The sequence below is a fragment of the Erythrolamprus reginae genome, chromosome 3 (assembly GCF_031021105.1).
Source record: "Erythrolamprus reginae isolate rEryReg1 chromosome 3, rEryReg1.hap1, whole genome shotgun sequence".
Classification (NCBI taxonomy): Eukaryota; Metazoa; Chordata; class Lepidosauria; order Squamata; family Dipsadidae; genus Erythrolamprus; species Erythrolamprus reginae.
Genome location: NC_091952.1, coordinates 60823438 through 60843963, shown reverse-complemented (window position 1 = coordinate 60843963; position 20526 = coordinate 60823438). Strand labels below are relative to the sequence as shown.

At 38.8% G+C, this 20526-nt stretch overlaps 1 protein-coding gene across 1 annotated transcript in view; it reads right to left on the bottom strand.

Annotated features, from left to right (window-relative positions):
* Positions 1 to 2860: 2860 nt before the first annotated feature.
* The window catches only part of LOC139164019 (complement component receptor 1-like protein), a 70827-nt gene continuing 53161 nt past the window's right edge, over positions 2861 to 20526 (bottom strand). Inside the window, exons 11-17 of the mRNA XM_070745575.1 lie at positions 19570 to 19752; positions 19356 to 19457; positions 14137 to 14184; positions 13082 to 13129; positions 10418 to 10447; positions 8650 to 8719; positions 2861 to 3769 (exon numbers count right to left, since the gene is read on the bottom strand). Coding sequence (XP_070601676.1) covers positions 3691 to 3769; positions 8650 to 8719; positions 10418 to 10447; positions 13082 to 13129; positions 14137 to 14184; positions 19356 to 19457; positions 19570 to 19752 — 560 coding nt within the window. The 3' untranslated portion in view covers positions 2861 to 3690. The remainder of the gene's footprint in view (positions 3770 to 8649; positions 8720 to 10417; positions 10448 to 13081; positions 13130 to 14136; positions 14185 to 19355; positions 19458 to 19569; positions 19753 to 20526) is intronic.

Below are 20526 nucleotides of genomic sequence, written 5' to 3'. Positions count from 1 at the left end.
CTAATGCAGGGACCATGGTATCTATTATTATTAGCGTTATTATTATTGAGGTTATTGTTTTGTGATGGTATTGTTAATATTACTGCACTGGCTGCCGATCGGATTCCGGTCACAATTCAAAGTGTTGGTAATGACCTTTAAAGCCCTACATGGCATTGGGCCAGAATACATCCGGAACCGGCTTCTACTGCACGAATCCCAGCGGCCGATAAGGTCCCAGAGTTGGCCTTCTCCAGGTCCCGTCGACCAATGTTCCCTCTAATTTTTTTTCAGTGTGGGCGGAAAAGTAGTGTCTGAGCGGCAGTCCCCTTGGCACTGGGCGGCATATAAATAAATAAATAAGGAAAAAATCCCTTCTTTTTTATTAAAAGAAATTAATAATTTAAAAAAGCCAAAATCCATTACTATTAAAGCTAAATCAACCAGCAAAACCAAAAACATAACTATTAATAAAAACAGGTGAGGGCTGGTTTTTTTTCCTGTTATTATTTAAGTGCTTTTACCATATGCTTTAAATCAAGAGTCACTTCTCTCTGTTTCTCTTTCCTGTCATTCTCTGCCTCAATCATTTTCTCATTTCTCTTTTTTCCTCCCCTTTATTCTACCATTTCTCTCTTCCTTCCACTTTTCTCTCTTGCTTTCTTTCTCTCTTGCTTTCTTCCTCTCTTCCTTCCTCTCATCTTTCTCTCTCCCTCTTGCTCTCTTTTTCTCACTTTCTCTCTTTTCTTTCTCACTCTTTCTCTCTTGTTCTCTCTTTTACTATCTTTCTCTCCCCCTTCTCTCTCTCTTTCTCTCTATCTTGCTGTCTGTTGCTCTCACTCTCTCTCATTCTCTCTCCGTTCTTCTCACAGCGGAGGCTGGCAAAGGTGATTTTCAATGTCAGGCGCGCGCTCCCCATCCCCCTGCCAGCCCGCCCGGAACATTCAAAATAAGAAAAGCCTTCACCGGCGAAGGTTTTTCTTATTTTGCATGTTCCGAGCGGGTTGGCAGGGGGATAGGGAGTGTGCGCAACCGCCCGCGTGCCCCCGACATTGAATATCACCTTCACCGACCTCCGCTGTGAGAACGCCTGCCCCGCCTCTCCTGCAACCCCCTTGCTGAGAGCCCGGGATGAAAGTGCTCTCGGCAAAGGGACTGTGAGACGGGCAGGGTGTTCCTGGTGCGTGAGGAGCCGCACCCAAAGGCAGGAGGTGGCGGAGGAGCAGAGGGGGTGGATCAGGCGGGCGGCGGGCAGCGGCGAAATGCCGAGGGGGCCGGAGGCACCGTGGGGAGGCAGGGGCGGCCGTAGCTCCCTTCTACTGGCAGGGGAATGGGGATTGCGCGCCAGTGAAAAAGGGTGCGTGGGGGGGTATTTTGGGGCGCGCGCATCTTACGGGGAACACTGCCGTCGACCAATGTCGTTTGGCGGGCCCCAGGGGAAGAGCCTTCTCTGTGGCGGCCCCGGCCCTCTGGAATCAGCTCCCCCCAGAGATTAGAACGGCCCCCACCCTCCTTGTCTTTCGTAAACTTCCTAAGACCCACCTTTGTTGGCAGGCACGGGGAGTTAAATTATTCTTTCCCCCTAGGCCATTACAAGTTATGCATGGTATGTTTGTATGTTTGGTTTTTTATAATAAGTGTTTTTAGTTGTTTTATAAAATTGGATTGTTATATGTTGTTTTACCATTGTTGTTAGCCGCCCCGAGTCTGTGGAGAGGGGCGGCATACAAATCCAATAAATAATAATAATAAAAATTAATATTACATTGATTAAGTCATAGTGGTAATGCTAATCCAGTGGCTAACATTAAGGAAGGCATTGGCACTAGACAATTGGCATGACACTTGTCTCATAAATTTTCTTTCAATTATTTTGCCCCCTGAGGGAGCAATCAAAGGCCACCTGAGCAGGTTTCAAAAAAAAAAAAAAAAACTTCCAGGAAGCAGCAGCCAGGAAGGTAGCAGCAAACAAAAGGCTGAGTGTGCAGGCAGAAATCATTGCTCCTGTTTCAATGATGGCTATGAAGCTGGCAGCAGAACTCATGCCCTTATATATATAAATACAAAAGAAGCAGCAGCAATAATAGTAAACAAATAAAAAGCGGATTTTGTACCAAAAGCCCCAGGGAGACAAGATTTAGACAATGGGACTTTCTGTTTCTTCGTACAAGGCGAATATTTCATTTTGCACATCCTGCGGTTTTATCAGTGAAATCAATTTCGGAAGTACTGGTTCTAAGCACCCCCATAAATACAACATATATACAAGTCAGTGTACGCATATTGGTCACCCCAATAGTTCAGTATCCATTTAGTCTGGATTATTATCACGGTTGTTGTTGCTGTATTTGGCTAGGAAAAGTTAAGATAATATTTTAGAAATTAATGAATCTTATGAGCTAACACAAGGAGAAATTAGCATTGGAATAAAAATCATATACAATAGTCTATTGTCAGCAATAATTGTTAAAAACAGGTACCAAACTGCATTTCCCAATTAGATAACATGAATAGGAAGAACTGTTTGGTAAATGCTACATTTAATAACTGCCACAAAATCTCTTGTGGAAAATTGTTTTGCATGATCTTTAGAACAACAAAAACAAAAAACAAAAAAACAGCAGCCCATTTTAAGAAATGCAGTATTTAGAACTTTTTGTCTGTTGAAATAAATCAATCAAAATCAAAAATAATTTTCTCCTACCATTCAAAATATGCAATTCTAACACCAGTAAAAACCTATTTTGTTGCTGTAAGACTTCACTTCTACTCACAAAGCGTTTTATTCCACTATGCATAATGTATAACTGGTAGTTTCTAGTCACTGTTAAGAATTATCATACCATCAACTCCCCAAATAACTTTATATAGAACTGAGGTGTTCAGTGCAACTCAATCTTTAATATTACAATTGCCAGACATTTATCTATATATAAACCTTGCATTCAATTTTTTCATATAAGGAATATAATAAAATTTACAAATACAACTTTTGCAAACTAAGGCAAAATACTTTCTTGAACTTGAATACTTTCTGTATTCATACTAGCCAGACTGATGCCAAAATGACATAATGTATGTTGCAATATCACACAGAATATCACAATACACATTTTGTCACCACCACCATCCTGCCGCAAACACCTAGGATTAACATTTCAGGATCGGTTCCATTCACTCAAAATATACCTTTTCATCACAGTGATGTTGATTGTTAAAATATAAAACAGAACATAATTTATATTAGGCAAAGCTTACTGTTCCAGTATAAATTTTAAACCCACAAAGTAACTTTTCTTTGGCTGTCACATGACCTCAGAAGCCTGATTTAAAATCCAGGCTGTTAAAAGAACCCTACAGAAGTTGTTGACTCTTCCATTTGAATATATCATATCTTGATAACAGCATAATAATGCATTATCCTTGAAGCAGAAATGTGATAGGTCCCTCAAATTCTGTAGCTGAGTGATAAGCAGACACACTAAGAGATACTCTGAAAGGATTTAAGTGCAAAGTATTAAAATGTAGAAGCAGCCTATGTAGTCTTGTAGATCATGTTGATTGTTTAATGTGTAAACTGCCTCGTCCAATGGTCAAACTGTAAAACTATGAACTTTGAACTCAGATCTTCAGTGACTTCCCATCTTCAGTTCTCAAGTGAAGGTTATTGATGCTTTATTTCAGAAGTTCAATGGACTTAGATCAGTCTTTTCATTTTTCTTGCAAAGCCACATCTTTCGCTGCAACTACATGATAATTATCAGTAGAGCCAGGATGAGTGTTAGCTTTCCTGTAAAAAAAGGTACAAATTTATATTTACAGTTTTCAGAGTTTTCAAAAATTATTTTCTTCAGTCCTGTTAAAAAGCAAAAAAAACAACACACACAGACACACACTTAATCCTGTGCGATAAAAGAAAATGTATCTTAATTAGGAAAATCCACCTGTGGAAACTAAAACATTTTACATTAATACAAAGAGAATATTTGACATACAAATATTTGACATACAAATGAATTATTCTTTAAAGCACAATAGATCTAGAGTATAAAAATAATATAATAAATGTTTCTAGACAATTGCTGTGCAATCACAAATCAGAACCTCTTTCTTACTCATAAGGAAGCTACTTGGTGTCAATTCTGAAATCTTACAAGTCAACGTATTCAGTCAAAACCAAGCTTTGTCTACATCTAGCACCATTTTTATATTTGGGTTTCTTGTTTTTAGATTTTTTAAATGTACAATTGCTATTCTACATTTTAAATTATTAGATTTGTCAATACATATTGTTCTTTATCACTGTTGTGAGCCGCCTCGAGTCTGCGGAGGGGGCGGCATACAAATCTAATAAATAAATAAATAAATAAAGTTATCTCTGATGTATAGCAGTGATTAGAAGGATGGGAAGTATAATACTTAAGAGAACCCTTGGCATATTAATACATCTAATGTAGTACATCACTTCAAACTAGCTATCAGGAACTGTAGATTATGCCCAACACTAATATATAAATTAGAAGTTTATGTAAAAGTTGAGCTTCTTAGGTTTTGATGTTGACAAAAACATTTAAATCATCTATGGTAGAATCGTTCATTTGAACCATAAGTTAAATAGCAGAAAAGTTTAAAAAACATAATTACAGTATATTCTGACAAATTTCAAAATATAGGGAACCATAATTAAGTATAATCCTCGTTATGTGCTTATGTGTGTGTCTCTCTGTGTATTGCAGATTGCATCATCTGCAAACCATGAGTGAGCAATAAGAGAATCCATTAGTGATGAAGTTTATGCTCGAGTTGATTTACATGCTTAGTGCATCACAAATGTCAAGTCTGACATGAGAGCATGGCTTCTGGAAGTTTTTCCAATCTCTTAATAGCAGTTCTGCCTTAGGTCATGTGACCAGGAGAAAGCAGGTTTAAGAATGGAGCAAACCATAACCTTCTGAGCTACTGGCCAACTGCCTTTCCTATTGGGCTCCAGTATATTTTCAATCTCAATTTTTCATTACATTTGGACTGCTGGATTAGAAAGAAAATGTATATTACACATTACAAAATACAAATCCAGCAGGCAAGAAAATCTATATTCTATGCTCAGAATTATGAAAAGAAGTCAGTTGGTAAATTGACCAATAAAATGTCTTAAGTGTTTATGCAATTCCAAGAACTGTAATTTGGATCTATGACACATTTTTTTAGAAAACATATTTCTTATCTTTACTTTTACCTGCATTCCAGTGCAGGCAAACAAACACTACTCTTAATGGTAATGTGAGATACTTTTTAACATTGAGAACACTGTAGGACAACACGTATAATCCATACGCTTATTAATTATAGGATCTATTTGCATTTTTCACTTATGTATCCTGGTATATGTTAGCAATTTATTTTCAAAACATTATCTTAATGAAAAGATTTCAGTAAAATAATTTAATGCTAGCATAGCAGAGTTACAGAATCTTGGAACGTACATGAGAAATTTCCAATGCTCATCAACAGAAAGTTTATTAAGACCATTTCTTAAATAATTTGAAATGTTTCTTTCCACTTGTTCTAACGTAGAGCTTTTTGAGATAAGAGATCGGCCATTCCCCTTCCTCTAAAAGGAGGAATAAAGAACAATGCCTTTAGCAGCTGAAGACTGTTGTGATAAATCTTTGGATTTTTGTTTATGCATATGTTGCAACTGAACATATATGTTGAATGTGAAATGCTGGTATGACCCCTCCAGGAGCCATTGTTAAACCCCACCATTTAGGTGGCTTCAGCTCCAGAGGATCCTGGAAAAAAACCAGATTATCTGAACCCTTTTCTATCAAGTTTTAGACCCGAATATGGAATTAAATTGATTGCACTCATGGATGACCTCTAGTGGAAGAGGGATGGAAGTACTACATCCATCCTTATTCTTCATGATTTCTGGGCAGCTTTCGATACCATTGACCATGGTATCCTTTCGGACTGACTTAGGGAGTTGGGGTTTGCACACTTCTGGGCTGATTCACCACTTTCCTCCAAGGCTGCTCCAAATCAATGTTGATAAAGAGAATGAAGTCCAACTCTTGGCCTCTGCTAGGTACGCTCTCTACTTTTTAACATCTATATCAGGGCTGTCAAACTTACGGGCTGGATATGTCACATGCTGGCCACACCCACTCCAGTCTTAGCGAAGGGGGGGGGGGAATCATAATACATCACATGATGTGATGACGCGAGTTTGAAACCCATGATCTATATGAAATGCCTTGGTGACATCATCTGTCACCATGGGATAAGTATCATCAGTATGCTGATGGTATCCAATTATACATCTCCATCTCAGATGAAGTGAGTGATGCTATGGATGTTCTTTTGTGGAGCCTGGATGAGACACAACAAACCTTGGCTAAATCCTAGTGACTATGGATAGGGAGCTCCTTTGCATGCAGGAGTATATTCAGCAATATAAAATAACTGCTATTTATTATAACAATAAATAAGTTATATACGTTTCCAGTCTTCTGTGGATAATATAAAATTGATTGAAGAATGGTTCTTGATGTTATCCTGTAGCTAAAACATAAAACCTAAAAATAAACAAAATTTCAGCACCTTTATTAATGTTACAGTTAATTAGAGGAATAATTCCTAAATGAAGTATGAGGTACTAAAGTAAGGGAAGGGAGGGAGAAAGTGGGAAGGTGTGAGACTCTGGAATAAGAGCTGTTTTAAATATACAGTACTGTACATCATCCAAAAGGATGTTTTTGGCTTCAAGTTATTTAAAGCATTTGATCAGAAATCAAACGGTACAATTTATATAAGTTAATTTTATAAAAAAGGGAAGAAGGCAAAGAAAGCAAAATCAAATCGATTGAGAAAACAGCATTCCCACAACTTCTCCTGAGTGCATGTTTAAATCAGTTCACTCATCTTCATATATGAAGACCTCCCCTCCCCTGCAAAACAATGTAGTAAACTGGATGATGGCAATAGAAAATCTGAAAACAGAAGATTGATTATTTACAGAAGTGTTTTTAGTAAAATAAAGACTTAATTAGCATGCTGTGGCCTAAAAGACATAGAAGGGAAGACAGATATCATTAAATTAGAAATTAGAAAAATGAACAGATTCAAGAAGGAAAGATCCAGGAATTACTAATAAGCAATAAGACAGTAGAAAATAGAAAGTCCGCAATAATTCAATAATAAATTAATAATAAAAATAATAAAAGTTCACAGAAAGTAACAGAGTGGTCAATGCCTGGAATGCACTGCCTGGCTCTGTGGTTTCTTCCCCAAACCCCTACAACTTTAATCTTAGACTGCTACTGTTGACTTCACCCCATTCCTAAGAGGTCTGTAAAGGGCATGCATAAGTGGACCATTGTGCCTATCATCCCTGTCTTAATGTCCCCATTTATTTGTATCCATTTCATGTATTCATAAACAAGTTTATACTTATATCTCTTATCTTATACATGATTGACAAAAATAAATAAATAAAAAATTTTTTTTTGCAAAGCATCCCATTACAGCTTCCTACAGTTTGCAAAGGTGTTAAGTCTACTAAGACTCTCAAAAACATCTATAATAAATACTCAAAACATGTTAAGATATTCATGAATTTGGAGTGTCATGGTAACAAAGTTAGCCAATGAATACGTATAGCCAGAGTCAGCCAATGACAGCTAACCACATCTGGCTGGGTGTGGCTCCAGGTCCAATCTGCACTCACTCTCTCTCTTCTCTCTCTTTCTCTGAACCCTGATGAAATGAAGCTAACTATTCTCTGCTGTCTGTAACTGCTCCAAGAACTCTGCTAATGGCATTGTAAATTCACCTGTGACTATGTTTATAAAGAAGTTTATGAATCCAGCTGAATCAGTCATCTGTGGGTGCTTCTGTTTTAGATTTAGATTTTTGCAACAAATTTTAGTAAAACATTACATCTATATACATTTAAAAGTAAAAATAAGCACATGTAATGAGTGATTAAAGCATTACTGCTCAAAGTACCTGTGGTTAAAAAAACTGATTTGAAAATCAATTTATGAACAAATCTAAATTAGTGCTTATAACATTCTGTAACTATATATGGATGATATGAAAATACAGTTAATAATGCTGTATCAAAAACAATACTCCTGCATAGAGACAGAAAGCAAGCAACATACAAGACAAGGTTTCCATTGTAATCTGTCTAGAAAGATACCAAAATTGCAAGTCGACTAAAAGCTGTTCCAAAGAACAATACAAATTTCACTTAGAACCATTCCAATGATTCCATTTCATCAGAGTACCAGGAAGTCAGAGACAAAAAATCTCTGATATCAGCAGAGATCAGGGCAATATGAATAATCTTACTTTTTTCAACAAACATTGCCAAGCCAGCAATTAAACAAATAGTAATGTTCTCCAGAACATTGGTGCTGGAGATGTGATTAAATTCAGATTAGCCATTCTAGACAAACTATAATGTTTTGTTCTTCTTCCTCCTTTGCTGCAGATCTTTGCAATTGTTCAAGCACATAGCACAGAAGTTACTTCTGGACACAAAGCACATTTATAAGAAAATTGTAGGCTGTAGAGATGGCACGGGCAAGTTAGAGATGGCTGCTCATGCAGCTACGAAGAAGCTAGAAAGAATCAGAGACAGCATATCTTGGGCTGACTCACCCCTTACGATGGGACCATTTCACAGCTGCAAAAATTAAAGCAGCCAGAACTATAATGGAAATGACGGCTCCTTGAAGGGAAAAAAATGTGATAACTTCAAATTCAAAATTATACAAATCATCACATACAAACTCCTGACAGTATGTTCAAGATATGTTTCAGACACATATCACATTGTATATACAGCGGATACTAAAAGTCAGGACCCACAGACAATTTCATACAGAAATTACAATACCTACCTTATTTGAATTAGTGGGCATTTTTTTTCAACATTTCCTTATTTGTTGCATTACCTTTAAACACCTAGCATAATATTCTTTGAAAATAAATAAATGAAATATACTCTGATTGGCCTATGGAGACTGACAATTGGTACACTCCCTTATGTATGCAAAAACATCTGACTGCAGGAAAAAATGGGATTTGAATGGCTTTAAAAAGATGCTTTGGAATGCACAGGAACACATTTGCAGCATCCACATGAGATTAATTAAAGTCTACATTTTTTAAATCTGGGATCATGTGACTGCAAAATGGAAGCTTCAGATTCTGCTGAGCATTCCTGAATTCTACATAGCTGCAGCTTTATGCTTGTACATGTTCTGAATAGAATCTGAGGCTCAACATTCAATATTGAATCTTCATAGAAAAAAAGTGAAATGCAATAAATGGCAAGTCCCCCCAAAAAATATACCTAAAAATTACCTAGAACAGGATAATCTGCAGATTATTGCTTATGATCTTGTCTCTCTTGATTACAATAATTTTGTGCTGGTTACCAAAGTTTTTCCTTGAGTAATTAAAAGTTCTGGTTCTTTAAGACCCTCTGGGGCAGGGATCCTCAAACCTGGCAACTTTAAGATTTGTGGACTTTCAACTCCCAGAATCCTGGGAGTTGAAGTCCACAAGTCTTAAAGTTGCCAAGTTTGAAGACCTCTGCTCTATGGCATGGGGCTGGGTAGCCGACAAATTACTTTCCTTTTATTGCTCCTACTCATTGCACTTTTCCCAAACTGTTTCTGCCCATCCCCAATCAAGAATGGTTTGCAACCTAAAACTTTCAAAAATAGTAAAAACTGATTTTTCAGAAGGACTTTGGGAATTGATTAATTACTGCATGCAGATGTGTGTGTGTGCTTGCGCACACGCATATACATGAATATATGTAAAGGGTATACTTTTCTTCTGTGCTACTATTTGCTATATTTTTATGGAATTTTAAAAATGTATACAGTATTTTGCTATTTTAATATTTGCTGTCCCCTGTGATCCATGAGAATTGAGGTAATATTGAGTCTGAAAACAGATACCTTGAATAATAAGCTTACTAGGAACTTAGAGTTGTTCCATTTTTGGAGGGGGATAGGGAGGGATGACAAATACAGTTGTCCTCTTGGAATGACTGCTTTCTGAAACAACCACATTTTTTTCTGCCTAAGGGATTCCAGCTGTGAAAATGACCCTGACTTAAAGAATAAAAACCCTCACCGTGTAACCAAAATAATATCTCAAGTTGCAAAATTCTCCCATGAGTTTAACTAACAAACTATCAAACAAACAAACACCGGAAACAAAATATTTAAAAATAGCCAAAGCATGGGAAAAATTGTGAGGGTTTAAAAAGATCTTGCGTTATAAGAAGGGATGGGAGTCACAGCCCCTTCTAAAGACAAAAGTGGGAGGGGGAATTGTGCATTTAATAGTCTGTGTTCATTTCTGTCAAACATTAAATGCAACCACAGTAGTTCAATCTGTAAGTACTTACCAACAGCAATTCCAATCGCTTTGTTAGATCCTAAAAGAGAAGAGAATCCACACAAGAAACATGATCAAAAGCTTGAACATATTTAGTAAATGAAACAAAACATTTCTTTTGTTTCATGGTATTTTAACATGCATGCATAGTAAATCCATCACTTATTTATTTATCTGAGTTAAAGAGGATCTTGCAGGTCATGTAGTCCAGGGGTAGGCAAAGTTGGCTCTTCTATGACTTGTGGACTTCAACTCCCAGAATTCTTGAGCCAATCAAGGTAGCTCAGGAATTCTGGGAGTTGAAGTCCACATGACATAGAAGAGCCAACTTTGCCTACCCCTGATCTAGTCCAACCCTCTGCTCAAGCAGGAATCCTACACCACCCCAGTAAGATGGAAGTCCAATCTCCTCTTGAATATGTCTAATGTTGGGGCATTCACTACCTCCACTGACAGGCCGTTCCATTGGTTGATTGCCCTCCCCCTCAGAAAGTTCTTCCTTATTTCCAGGTTGAATCTCTCCTTGGTCGGTTTCCACCTGTTGCTCCTGGTCTAGCCCGTTGGTGCCCTGGAAAATAGTGTGAATTCCTCCTCTCTATATACTGCTATCATGTCCCTTCTGGCTCTCTTTTTCGCTAGACTATCCATGCTCAGTTCCAGTAACCTCTCTTTGTATGTCTTGGTTTCTAGTACCTTTATCATTTTGGTTGCTCTGTTCGGTATCTTTTCCAGAGTTTCCATGTCCCTTTTGTAGTGAGATGAGCAGAATTGAATGCAGTACTCCAGGTGTAGTAAGAGTAGGGCATTATATAGTGGTATTAATACTTTTCTAGTCTTGGAGTGTATCCCTCTGTTGATGCAGCTTAAGATTGTGTTGGCTTTTTTAGCCACTGCTGCACATTGCTGGTCATATTTAATTGGTTATCCACCAAGACTCCGAGATCTCTTTCACAATCACTACTGCTAAGTGTGGTTCTTCCCAGTTTGTATGTGTGTCTTGGGTTTTTCTTGCCTAGGTGTAGGACTTTGCTTTTCTCGACATTGAACGTAGTTTGGGCCCACAGTGTTAATCTATTGAGAACTTCCTGTATTTTGAGCCTATCCTCTGGGGTGTTGGCTACCCCCGCCAGCTTGGTGTCATCTGCAAATTTAATTCCTTTGCATAGGTCATTAAAATGTTGTAGAGCACTGGGTCCAGGACTGAACCATCTAGTACCCTGCTGCCTACTTCCTTCCATGTGGACTTGGAGCCATTGAGGACAATTCGTTGGGTGCGGTTCGTCAGCCAACTGTTTATCCATCTACATGTGTTGTAATCTACCCCATTTTTTCTAATTTGTGGAGTACGAGATTGTGATTTACTTTATCAAATGCTTTACTGAAGTCCAAGTATATTAGATCTACTGTGTTACATTGGTCTACTGATCTGGTTACGGTGTTGAAAAAAATGATATGAGATTGGTTTGGCATGATTTGTTCCTGACAAACCCATGTTGGCTGTTGGCTGGTTTGTTTCTGGTAGTGGCAAACCTCTTTTTTGATTATTTTTCCAGTATTTTTCCATGTATAGAAGTCGGACTGATGGGTCTGTAGTGGCATGGGTCTATTTTTTTATTCCCTTTTTGGGTAAACAAAATTACTCAAAGCATGTAAAAAGTATAAACCAAATAAATAGAAAAGATGAAATATGAGATAGGTAAAATTATTAAGGTTAATTCTGCCAATATAATTCACTAATTGCCATATCTTCTATTGTCCATACTTTGATTCATCAATACTGTTCTGATCGATTCAATCAGTTTCTTTAAAACCTAAACATCTTTCCCACTTTTTTTAGTTTTACATACACACACAAACACACACACACACCCATGCACAGAAAACTAAAAAAGGGGAAAAATATTGATGTTCTAAATGAAGGTGCTTGAATTTGAATTACTGAATTACAGTGGTACCTCTACCTACAAATGCCTCTACTTCCAAACTTTTGTAGATAAGAACCGGGTGTTCAAGATTTTTTTATTCTTCTCAAGAACCATTTTCAACTTACAAACCCGAGCCTCCGAAACTGTAACCGGAAAAGGCAGGGAGAAGCCTCCATGGAGCCTCTCTAGAAATCTCCTGGGAGGAAACAGGGCCAGAAAAGGTGAGGAGAAGCCTCCATGGGGTCTCTCTAGGAATCTCCTGGGAGGAAACAGGACCTCAAACCCTCCCTGTGGTTTCCTCAATCGCACACATTATTTGCTTTTACATGGATTCCTTTGGGAAAAATTGCTTCTTCTTACAAACTTTTGTACTTAAGAACCTGGTCACAGAACGAATTAAGTTCATACATAGAGGTACCATTGTATTCAAATTCCTTTGAAGGTGACTAAATTGTTTAATTTGTCAATTCATTATCTTTAACAGTGATTCCAAAAATATTTCAGGACTGTATTTTAAAATATAGGATTGTACAAGAAATTTTGAAATACATTTGTAGGAAATTAGCCAGAAAGATTTAACAAAGGATTCCTGAATAATTCATAATATTTCCTCCCTCTCTTTTATCTCTCATATTTCAGAGAATTTAAAGAAAACTATTTCAGAACAAAAAGCCAAAAGTGACCTCTTATAGAGAGTCAAAAGGTAGTCTAAATAATTACTTTTCATCATCTATACTTTGGGGTTTTACCTGAATCATCCTTGGGAGCTGTTTCAGTTGTAACTGGGGGCACAGTTGCTATAAGAAAAAAAAAGGCTTAAACACTACTCTGGACTTTTTAGGCAATGTCATGCATAACATTTAACAGGATGAAAGACTTGTCTGGGAATAATGGTTCCTCAATGCACGTATTATACAAGAACATACCATACCGTACCATTAGTACAGTACCATACTAATACTATACTCTACTGTATTGTACTGTACTGTACTATGCTATATATTAAGTTTTTTTCAGTTAAATTGTTCATCTATCTTCCCACTATTTGTTTTGTTAGATTGCTGTTATAGTTCATGGAGATTTCTTCTGCTTTTGTTGTTTCTATTTGTGTGAGCTGCAAGATTCAGTTTCTTTAAAACCTAAACATCTTTCCCACTTTTTAAAGTTTTGCATACAGACACACAAACACGCACAGAAAACTAAAAAAAGGGAAATATATTGACGGCCGAAACGTGGCCTCCAGGAAGGATGTCTTTGTGACGTCAAAGCTCCGCCCATGGAATTCCCTATTGGGATTCCCCACCTCCTTTCTAGCCTCCAGATCGGCCGAAAATGCCGCCGCCGATCACAAAAACGGCGCTCCACTGAGCGCCACCGCCCAGCTGTAACCTTCTGAAACAGCCGGGCGCTTCTTGGTGGCCTCCGGAACCCGAACCCAAACCAGAACTTTTGCCGAACTTCCTGGTTCGGGTTCGGGAGAATGCCGAGAAGCCCTCCTGCTGTTTAAGAAGGTGACAGGCGGGCGGCAGCGCTTCTCGGTGGCCTCCCGAACCCAAAAAGTTTGGGTTCGGGAGAACGCTGAGAAGCCCCCCGGCTGTTTTAAAAGGTGACAGCCGGTTGGCGGCGCCCAGCAGAGCGCCATTTTGCGATCTGCGGTGGGTTCATAAGGCGAAAAAAGTTCGTAAGACAAGGCAAAACTTTTCTGAACCCCGGGTTCGTATCTTGAAGTGTTCGTATCACGAGAGGTTTGTATCACGAGGTACCACTGTAATTACTTTTCATCATCTATACTTTGGGGTTTTACCTGATTCATCCTTGGGAGTTGTTTGAGTTGTAATTGGTGGCACAGTTGCTATAAGGAAATAAAAGAGGTTTAAACACTACTCTGGACTTTTTAGGCAATGTCATGCATAACATTTAACAAGATGACAGACTTGTCTGGGAATAAAGGTTTCTCAATGCACATATCACACAGGAACATCTTGCAGATCACACAAATACAAAATAACAAAAGCAGAAGAAACCTCCATAAATTATAACAGCAATCTAATAAAGAAAACAAATAGTGGGAAGATACAGTAGATAAACAATTTAACTGAAAAAAGCTGAATATATAGTATAGTACACTACACTACAGTACAATACAATACAGTATAGTGTTAGTATGGTATGGTACAGTACAATACAATACAATATAAATAATATAATATATAAATAATATAATATAATATTTTTTGTACTGTTAGACGCACCTTTTTCCTCCCTAAAGGAGGGTGGAAATGTCGGTGCATCTTATACACCGAATATAGCCATTTTTTGGCTCCAGAAGCCCTGACCCCATGTCCCATTTTGGGGGGAAATTGGCTCATTTTTCACAAAAATGGCTGCGCCGAGAGTTGGGCAGACTTGTGGGGAGCTCTGGGGGTTGGGGGAAAGGAATAAACCCTATTTTTTTCACAAAAACCAGGTAAAACTAAGACATTTTTGCCTTCCTCCAGCCCCTAGGAGCACTCTGCAGGACTTCTGGGGTGGAGCCACTGTCTGAGCCACGAGAAGCAGGCGAGGGAGAACAGAGCTCTATTCCCCAAACCTGGATCCTTTGTAATCGGGGGCCTCCCAAACCTTCTGCGCATCCCATTTTTCCCAAAAATTGGTGAAAATGAACCTTTTTTGCAAAAAGGGAGGCATTTTTGTCTTCCCCATCTCCCAGGCTTCCTGCAGAGGGATGCCCCATTTTTCAAAAAAATGGGTGAAAAATGGACCAATTTTTGCAAAAAAACGGGGCACGCAGAGAGTTTGGAAGGCTTGCAGTGTGTTCCAAAAACTTTTTTTTCTTATCTTTTTTAAACCTTGGTGAGTCTTATACTGGTGCATCTTATAGTCCAAAAAATATAACTACAATATAACAGTAATATATATTAAATAAAATTACACTGCTCCAAAAAATAAAGGGAACTCTTAAACAACAGAATATAACTCCAGGTAAATCAAACTTCTGTGAAATCAAACTGTCCACTTAGGAAGCAACACTGATTGACAATCAATTTCACATCCTGTTGTGCAAATGGAATAGACAACAGATGGAAATTATTGGCAATTATCAAGACACACTCAATAAAGGAGTGGTTCTGCAGGTGGGGACCACAGACTACATCTCAGTACCAATGTTTTCTGCCAACTTGATTGTTGGTTGTGCTTTCACACTTGTGCTGGCATGAGACGGACTCTACAACCCACACAAGTGGCTCAGATAGTGCAGCTCATCCAGGGTGGCACATTAATGCGAGCTCTGGCAAGAAAGTTTGCTGTGTCTGTCAGCATAGTGTCCAGAGGCTGGAGGCGCTACCAGGAGACAGGCCAATACAGCAGGAGACGTGGAGGGGACTGTAGGAGGGCAACAACCCAGCAGCAGGACCGCTACCTCCACCTTTGTGCAAGGAGGAACAGAAGGAGCACTGCTAGAGCCCTGCAAAATGACCTCCAGCAGGCCAGAAAAGTGCACGTGTCTGCAGAAACGGTTAGAAACCGATTCCATGAGGATGGTATGAAGGCCCGACGTCCACAGATGGAGGTTGTGCTTACAGCCCAACACAATGCAGGACACTTGGCATTTGCCACATTGAACACCAGGATTGGCAAATTCGTCACTGGCACCCTGTGCTCTTCACAGATGAAAGCAGGTTCACACTGAGAACATGTGACAGATGTGAGAGAGTCTGGAGATGCTTTGGAGAGCAATCTGCTGCCTGCAACATCCTTCAGCATGACCGGTTTGGCAGTGGGTCAGTAATAGTGTGGAGTGGCATTTCTTTGGAAGGCTGCACAGCCCTCCATGTGCTCATCAGAGGTAGCCTGACTGCCATTAGTTACCGAGATGAGATCCTCAGACCCCTTGTGAGATCATGTGCTGGTGCGGTTGGCCCTGGGTTCCTCCTAATGCAGGACAATGCCAGACCTCATGTGGCTGGAGTGTTTCAGCAATTCCTGCAAGATGAAGGCACTGAAGCTACGGACTGACCCGTCCGTTCCCCAGACCTGAATCCAATTGAACACATTTGAGACATCATGTCTCACTCCACCCACCAACGTCACATTGCACTACAGACTGTCCAGGAGTTGGCGGATGCTTCAGTCCAGGTCTGGGAGGAGATCCCTCAGGAGACCATCCGCAACCTCATCAGGAGCATGCCCAGGCATTGTAGGGAGGTCATACAGGCACGTGGAGGCCACACCCAATATTGACTTGTTTTAAGGACATATATCACAGTTGGATCAGCCTGTAGTACGTTTTTCCACTTTAATTTTGTGTGTGACCCCAATTTTAGGCCTCCATTGGTTGATAAATTTGATTTCCATTGACGATTTTTGTGTGATTTCAGCACATTCAACTTGATACAGAACAAAGTATTCAATTAGAATATTTCATTCATTCAGATCTGGGATGTGTTGAGTGTTCCCTTTATTTTTTTGAGCAATGTATATGCTAACATATGTTATAAGTAAAATTCTGAAAGAGTAAACTCAATCAGTATATTAACAGCATCTAGCTTAGTCAGAATTAAGCAATGAAAACATTGCTTAATTCAACACAAAACCCAAGGCTGGGTGGGCCAGTGGAGGCAGTGGCAGCAGGTATATGAACTACATATGGACTACATATCTCGATCAGAACAAATCAATTGATGTAATTTACAAAGACTTTTGTAAATTCTTTGACTCCGTGGTTCATGACAAACTACTTTTAAAACTGAAATCCTATGGCATTCTCTGGAGCCCTACATGACTGGATAACTGTGTTCCTATCAAACAGACAACAAGTGGTCAAACAGGGAGTGCCATATCTAATCCTGTTCCTGTTAACAGCGGTGCACCCCAAGGCAGTATACTAGGACCAACACTCTTTATACTCTATATAAATGACCTTTGCGATTATATTACACGCAACTGTGTTCTCTTCGCTGATGATGTAAAACTCTTCAACACCACTGATAACACTGCTACCCTCCAAAAAGACATTGACTTTGTATCAGAATGGTCAAACATCTGGCAGCTCCAAATCTCAACCAAAAAATGCTCTACCCTACACATTGGCAAAAAGAATCAGAACACCAAATACAACCTGAGTAGATAAGACCGTGCAGACAACCCTCACTCTGTAAAAGACCTTGAAATACTCATATCAAATCACCTAAGTGCCAAAACCCACTGCAACAACATTGCCAAAAAAGGCTTCAAGAGTTGTTAACCTAATCTTACGTAGCTTCTTTTCCGGTAATATCACACTACTAACTAGAGCATACAAAATTTCTTGCCAGGCCAATCCTTGAATATAGCTCATCTGTCTGGAACCCACACCATATTTCGGACATAAATACATTAGAAAGTGTCTAGAGATACTTACTAGGCAATATTTTCAAGAATTTACAGTATGATACCCCAACAAACAGAAAAAAAGCCCCTTCTATCTATGGGGAAGGTTTAGTTCTGCAACAATGAAAGTTGCAAAACAACTCCTTCAAGGCCATTAGGTCAAGACTAAAAAGCTCAGAGAAGAGCAGTTGTCCTAAATTCGTTCATGCATAATAACAATTAATTTTGAAAAAACCCAATAAAATCATTGAAATGTAAAAATAGGTAAACATAGAAACATAGAAGTCTGACGGCAGAAAAAGACCTCATGGTCCATCTAGTCTGCCCTTTTACTATTTTCTGTATTTTATCTTAGGATGGATATATGTTTATCCCAGGCATGTTTAAATTCAGTTACTGTGGATTTATCTACCACGTCTGCTGGAAGTTTGTTCCAAGGATCTACTACTCTTTCAGTAAAATAATATTTTCTCATGTTGCTTTTGATATTTCCGCCAACTAACTTCAGATTGTGTCCCCTTGTTCTTGTGTTCACTATAAAAAATTCCAGATCAACGATAAGCTGAGAAAACAGACACAGTATTATCCTGGTTTTGAAAGACCAGTGAGGGCTGCATCTAGTCCTCTGTGATGGTGAACCTGTGGCACGCAAAGTCACATCTGAGAGCACACGAAATGTTGCTGTATGTCAGCTCCAGCATGCAAACCAGCTGATTTTGGCCTTCTGAAGGGTGGGGAGAGACCATTTTCACCCTCCCCAGGCTTCAGGAAATCCCCCAAAGGCTGTGGATGTTGAAAAATGGGCCCAATGGGCTTACTGGAAGTTCAGAAATGAACTTCCAGTAGGCCATTCAATGGTCCTACTAGATATTCATTTTCACAGGCTGGAGAGGCAACACAGGAGGATTGTGTGCTCATACGCATGACATTTTGGCATTCAAACAAGAAAAGGTTTACGACCACTAGATTATATGAAGAGAATTCTTGCCAAAGAATCAATAAATTCCAGAAGACTGTCTACATAATGAGTGTTAAACTCGCTGCATCATGTTGCTGTCACATGAACATTTCGTGATTTTTCTTCTTTCATGGAGCTGGGTTGGGTCTGGCCTGCATGTGATACACCCAGCCCATGACCCGCCAGTTTGACACCTCTGGTCTACATTAGTCAAAGTTTGAAAATCTGCAGAATCACCTTTCTCCATGAGTTTCTGCTGTGGCCCACCAAAAGAACAATGTCTTAAGATGTCGCTATTGTGATGCCTGCCCTTTAAAATCACACCCAAAGCTGACTGTGTTGCTCTTTAAGAGGGCCTTAAAGATCTAAACCACTAACATTTCTTTTAAAAGTTGTAAAATTCATTTACAACCTTAGTAAAGTTTAGTCAGTCACACTATAGGATAATTTGTTTACAATCAGTGCTCCACGGGGGTCCATATTTACATCTGTTTCTTAGACTTCAGCTCATGTTCCATTCCTCAAGTATGCACAACCGCATAATTGTGAGCCATTCTGTAGATTAGCTGCACAAGAAAAGGATGGAAAGCTGATAATATAACACAGATGTGGCTACAGGGTCTTTCCTCCAGGAACAAATAATCTGAATCCTGGAAAAGGGCCGTGATTTGCAATCCAATCATTTGATGACTCACCTAAAGTGATTTCTTCTTTTGGAGTGCCAGGCCTAGGGGGAATTGGGGGAGTAGAAGGAACAGCAGGTGTGGGGTGTTTGGTTGGTTTGGAAGTGGTAGGGGCTACACAAAAAGAGAGGGGAAAATGTTTATGTAGTTTTTTCCAGACACAGGATGCTCAACTTTAAAGTTTTCAACACTGATGTTCAACAAAGTTTTTAAAAAGTTTACTTACTCTCAGAACACCATGGACCAGCCGGTTTCCACTGGCTATCAGCATCACATTCAATTATAGAAGACCCTACCAAACTGTAGCCAGGATTGCATTCAATAGGTAATTTATTCTGATACGTATATGTATGTTGATACACACTTGCCACTTTTCCATTTGGGATGGTTGGTCTATAGCACTTGACAACTGGAAAAGAAATCAGCGTTTAGTTTGCACCAGATAACCAACTGGCTTGATAAGGGGGAAATGAAATATTATATTCTGTGAGCCGCCCCGAGTCTTTGGAGAGGGGGGGTATACAAGTCTAATAAATAATAATAAAATAATATAATTTACCATGATGTTATTATTACACAAATGTCAGAAGTTATATATTTCTGTCAGAGTGGGAAATAAGTACATAATGGTGCCATGCACGCATATAGTGGCATCACCAGGTGATATAATTAAGGTTTGCTTCTGCCACTAGTAATTTTAGGCCTGGAAACCATTACATCCTAACCTTTGGCCAAAAAGAATAACTATCCAATATGGCTGCACCTTGTTTGCACGAGTTGCATTATACAAATTATTACCTGTAGATTTAATAATTACTGGTAACTAACCCAAACATATAACTGTTATTATATATACTACACTGACAGCCAGTGAGGTATAGTGTCTTAGATTAGGATGAAAGAGTTCACCCTAAGATTTCTTTTTTATGATTAAGAAACATGGTTCTCTTTGAATTGGAAATGATCTCATTAGTTTATAAAATACTATCCAATGTTTTAGCTGTAATTACTCCATAGATGGTGTGGAGCTTCATAGAGATGCTTTAGGTTGAAGAATCTACCACTTCTTTCTGCTTAAGTCCTTGGTTTTTAGTCTATTCTTTAATTTTTGCAATTTTAATTGTTCTTATAATTGTATGGGTATTGATATTTTTATTATATTGTAAGCCAGTCAAGAGTCACT